The following is a 5112-nucleotide window of genomic DNA, read 5'->3' as shown; positions in this document are numbered from 1 at the left end:
TCCTGTGCAGGCATGGGGTTTTTGATGAATGCTGAGAACTTATGGAAGATGTCGTTACCCGCCGTGTTGGACTCCCTATAATGCGGTGCCAGGCTGGGAAAGCTGCAAGGTGGGAAGTATGAGGGACCCTGGCCCTGCTGCTCTGCCCCCCATCCTGTAATACTTCAAAGTACTTCCCAGGGCTCTGTCCTGGGGGTGTCCTCCCGGGGGCACCCTCTTTGTCCCTCCACCCATGCAGGCCCTCACTCTGGTGGCCCCAAGGTCTCCTCCAGAAACTCTTCAATCTGCAGTGTGTCCGTCTTGGCTTCTCCGTCACACAGCAGGACAGGCAGCTGTGAGCCAGGGGCAAAGTCCTTCAGCACGTCTGGGGACCTGTGGGCACCAGCAGAAAAGGAGGTGCGGGCCCTCTAACATGGTAGCGGCCAGGGAGGCACCCCCAGGGTGGGTCTCACCTGCGTGTGTCCACTGTGGTGAGGGTGAAGGGCACGCCCTTGAGAAGCAGGACCATGAAGAGCCGCTGGCAGGAAGGGCAGTGCCCCACGCTCTCCCCATCCTCGCTCGCCTAGGGTGGGTGGGACAAAGAATGTTGGGGCTGGAAGGAGACCCAGGAACCTGCCACCAGGCTGGGTGGGACCCTTCCTCCCACTGCCAGCAGAACTGTAACAATGCCAGGACTCTGGCATGGTTGGCCCAGCCTCTAAGTGCCCCGTGAGGGTCTTTGACTTGGTCCCCAGGAGGTGGGAGGGGTGGGATCCTGGCTTCGGGCCCTGGTACCTGGAACTTTATCTTCAGAGCCTGGGTAGAGGTCAGGGCCTTGGACTTAAGCCCCAAAAGCTGGTTGCAAGGGCAGAGTGAGCCCAGCAAACTTTTCTGAGTGACCTACTGGGCAGACTGGCACTGCCTGGATGGACACTGGCTCCCCCAAGCCCTGAGGGGGCCTGGCAGTTCCCATAAGCAGACCTAGGCATGAGCCTGAAAGCTGGTGGGGCTGCCTGGCCCAGGCCCCCTTTCCTGGAACACTGGTCTTTGCTCCAGGAGGGCAGGGCAGGGTCCAGTTGCCAAGGCTGGGAGTGGAACTAGGACCACACTGACCCGACCACCACCATCACTGCCCTGGCTCACTCTCCTTTTGTGGTACTGCCTGAGTCTCCTGAACCCAGCCCAGGGCAGGGGTTCAGACATTGCTGTAGAATGTCTGCCCCATGCAGACTGCCCCATTGCTCAGCCAGCCCCATGAAGTAGACCCCAAAAAGCACCCTTCCTCGAGCCCTCCCTTCCCGCCCAGGCTGCCCAGCACCTTGACAAACAGCTGGAGCTTGGCGTTCTCGGCCATGGTGAGAGCTGAGGCAGTCAGGGCTCACTGGGAACCTGGAAGCTCTTTAAGTCACCCTCTGTCCCCGCCCTCCCTGACTGGGCCCGCCCCAGGGAACTACCTAAGTAGGTAGATGAAGCTGCCTGTGCAGCTTGAGCCTAAACTTGGTGTCTGAGCATGAGGTGTGACCCTGGTGGGGAGTGCTGTGGTCTCCCCTGCTGCCTCACATCCAAACACGGGCTCTGGTGCTAAGCGATTGGCAGGGTCCAGGGGGTGTGGGACAAATGAAGACCAGTGAACAGACAGGGAGTACCCATGACCAGGGGCTGTATGGAGTGCTAGCCTGGGGAGGGTGTGGCTCTGGACCAGGCCACCCCACCCTGGGGCCAGCTCAGGGCCTGTCCTGTAGCCCTCCCTGCAGGCCCCTGTAGGGCATAGCTGCAAGTGCTCCACAGAAATCTGGGAGTGAAGATGGGCAGGAGAAATGTCCAACCTGGTCTTGGTTTCCCCATCAGCAGTGTCAGGGTGATAAGCCCAGCTGGAAGAGCTGCCCCTCCCATCCTCTACGAGGGTGGGACCCATAGTCCACATGGGATAGGCTGGGAGATGAATCTGAGTGTGGGGTGCTGACCCCTTGTGCAGGGTTCCTCCCTCCCACTTGGACTCAGAACAGATTTCTTGTTTCTCTAAACCTGTAAAAGTCAGTACCAAGAGGGAGTGGAAAAGCCACAGCCTACATGGCCCTCAGCTGGAAGGAAGAGGCCTGGGAGCTTGTGCAGTCTGCCAGTGAGAGCCTGTTCACCCTGCTTGACTGGTACCCGCTGCACAGGCGCTGCCTCTGGGGTCACCCATTATGCCTCCATCCTGCCTGGGCACTAGTGTCTTGTGGGGGGCAGTCCCACAAGGTACCCCAAGGAGAGACAGCCCCAAGGGACTGTCACAGAATCAGCCTGGACACCCCGGTCTTCCTCTAGCAGTGTGGTGCCCTGGTGACCCACAAGTCTGGATAGGGCAGCCAAAGTGGCATTGACAACTCATGTGCTTCTCAGGGCCTCAGACATGGCACTGGCCTCTGTACCATGATCCAGCCCCCGTGACTGTCTCAGGTGACCATGCCCGAGCCCCTCCTTGCCAGTCTGACCTGACCCCTTCCTGGACCCCTCACTGGTCAGGGGTCCAAGGCACAGGCCACTTTACAGGACTGGGAAGTTTGCCCTGGGGTTTTAACATTCTTTGGGGGCCTGAGCTCCAGCCTCCAGCTAGAACCTCTGTTTTCCCTCCACCCAGCCTCTACCTCCATTCTGGTACCAGTGTTCCAGCTATTTCCCACCAGTGTGGCCAGCGCCCCACCTGCCACCTTCTGGCATCCCGGGCAGACAAACCACCAACTGTAGGGAAACCCTGAAGCCTCCACACCTGCCTGGCTTGCCAGGTGCCTGTGTGTATATGAGTGTGTTGCTAATGGGCATAAGAAAAAGGAGGAAGTGGACAGAGATGTTGACTGGTGTCTCGGAGAAAAGGAAACAGAAAGCACCAACAAAACATGAAAATATTTTGCCTCACACTTAGCCAAATGAGATAAGGTTCTCTGCAACCGGCAGAAATGGGATCACACTGTCATTTGTCCAGCGTCAGATGTCATCTAAGTTCTTTCTTCTAGTGTCCTGCCCACCTGGGAGTTAGCCCATGTTTCCTCCTAAAGCACAGGGATGTGTCTGCTGCCCCACTTGGTGGCAGAATCCCTGGGGTGCAGCTGCTATCCTGGTCTGTCCCAGTGTGCCAGGGAAAGAGGACAGAGAGGAGGGTCCACACTGGCCTGCTGCACCATGAGTCTTGTCTGAGATTAGGTGACATTATAGACTGGATTGTGTCTCCTGAAAAACCTATCCTGGGATCCTAACCCACAGTACCTCAGGAGGTCCTTACAGAAGTAACTTGGTTAAAATGAGGTTGTGAGGGCTGGTCCCAACCCAATGTGACTAGTGTCTGCCAAAGGAAGATTTGAGCTGGGTGCAGTGGCAGACACCTGTAGTCCCAGATACTTGAGAGACTAAGGCAGGGGACTGCTTGAGCCCAGAAGCAGAAGGCTGCCGTGAATTGTGATCATGCCTGTGAATGGCTACCAAGCTCCAGCCTGAGTGACATAGTGAAACCCCATCTCTAAAAAAATAAGAATAAATAGTTATGTTTTTAACAAAAACAATCCCACAGCATTTATTATCATTTTACAATAACACAAGGGTAATCCTAACCCTATGAACAAATGTTTTAGAACGATACTCCCAACAGAGTATGCCCCCAAATCCTGTACTGCCTTCTCAACAATTTCTCACTTCATTGATGATTTCTAGGTGGAGACACTTTGTAGAAGATCGATATTATCTCTTTGCCATGATCCGACCCAGTTGTTTCCCTGACTTTAGTTTTAGGATGAATCTCCTCAGCATCCTCTAACACAAGGTTCATACGCTCATCAAAACCAGCGACGCAGCCCTCTGTCCGCACAGTCACTATCTCTAGAGCCACACCCGAATCCGGAGCTATTCCGTAAGTATCTGAAGACGAGCTTGACAGGCTGCACCGTCACCTTCTGCACTTCCTGGCCCTGGCTGCATTCGCCAGCGCGGAATCTCACAAAGACCTTGGGGCCTGCGCGCTACCCCGGAAAGCACCTTCTGGAACGAGTAACCGGGAGCAGAAGTACAGAGGGGTCACGCCGGGACCTGGGCGGCTTCGGAGAAGAGTCTCTGTAGCCAGGAAGTCGCTTTTCTCTGTAAAGAATAAATATTTTTTAAAAGGTAGATTTGGACAGACACGCATGCGCACAGCATTCCGCGTGACGATGAAGGCAGCGGCGGACAGGGGATGCAGCTGTCGGCCATGGAGCGCAGAGGGAGCTGGGAGACTGCACTGGCAGACTGAGGAAGTAAACGTCTGGGATTTTAACCCACCACTTTGTGCTACTTTGGCAGCCCTCAAAAACTGATACGATTGGGTGGGGGACAGAACATTGAGGAAAACCATTGTGCTAGGTTATTCTTTTTTTTTGCAGTTTTTGGCCAGGGCTGGGTTTGAACCCACCACCTTCAGCATATGAGGCCGGCACCCTACTCCTTTGAGCCACAGGTGCCACCGCGCTAGATGATTCTGAGTCTGTGCTTGCAGCAGCTGGGAAAGGACCCAGGAGCTGCCTTGCAGGTGGCCTCTGACAACCAGGGCGCCCTCTGCTTTTGCTTCCTGGCCATCTGCACTGTTTGAACTTTCTGCCATATCTTCATAGTGTTTTAAAGAAATGAGAACAGAAATTTGCAGCCACCTGGATGCAGGGCTTACCCACCCTCAGGGTTATCCCTTAAGCCTCCCATTCCTGCAGGTGTCTTCACGAAGTAGCTCTCTGGGGAGTCCTGGGGCCCCAGGCAGCTCATCCTTCTTTTGTCCTCTGGCTGAGGTTCCAGGGCTTCTGGTCTGGGATACGTTGATGTGGTAGAAATTCTTCCTCTCCTGAGTGCCCTTCTCTGTATGCTCTTTCCCAAGGACAATTTTTTTTTTTTTAGATAAGTTGTCACTCTGTCACCCAGACTGGAGTGCGATGGCATGATCACAACTCACCGCAGCCTTGAACTCTTGGTTGCTCAAGTGATCCTCCTGCTTTGACCTCATGAGTAGGTGGAACTACAAATCACGCCTGGCTAATTTAAAAACTTTTTTCTTAGGAACAGGGTCTTGCTACATTGCCCAGGTTAGCCTCAAACTCCAGGCCTTAAGTGAACCTCTCACCTCAGCCACCCAGAATGTGGGGT

The 5112-nt window shown here is 55.0% G+C and overlaps 1 protein-coding gene across 1 annotated transcript in view; it reads right to left on the bottom strand.

The window, feature by feature from the left end:
- CLIC3 (chloride intracellular channel 3) overlaps nt 1-1374 on the bottom strand; it is a 1999-nt gene extending 625 nt beyond the window's left edge. The window contains exons 1-4 of the mRNA XM_012808245.2: nt 1298-1374; nt 453-562; nt 247-372; nt 3-102 (exon numbers count right to left, since the gene is read on the bottom strand). Coding sequence (XP_012663699.1) covers nt 3-102; nt 247-372; nt 453-562; nt 1298-1333 — 372 coding nt within the window. The 5' untranslated portion in view covers nt 1334-1374. The remainder of the gene's footprint in view (nt 1-2; nt 103-246; nt 373-452; nt 563-1297) is intronic.
- Nucleotides 1375-5112: the final 3738 nt, after the last annotated feature.

The sequence above is a fragment of the Otolemur garnettii genome, unplaced genomic scaffold, assembly GCF_000181295.1.
Source record: "Otolemur garnettii isolate 467f Iridium unplaced genomic scaffold, OtoGar3 scaffold00087, whole genome shotgun sequence".
Classification (NCBI taxonomy): domain Eukaryota; kingdom Metazoa; phylum Chordata; class Mammalia; order Primates; family Galagidae; genus Otolemur; species Otolemur garnettii.
Note: the sequence above shows the minus strand (reverse complement) of the source record. Positions and strands in the feature narration are given on the sequence as shown.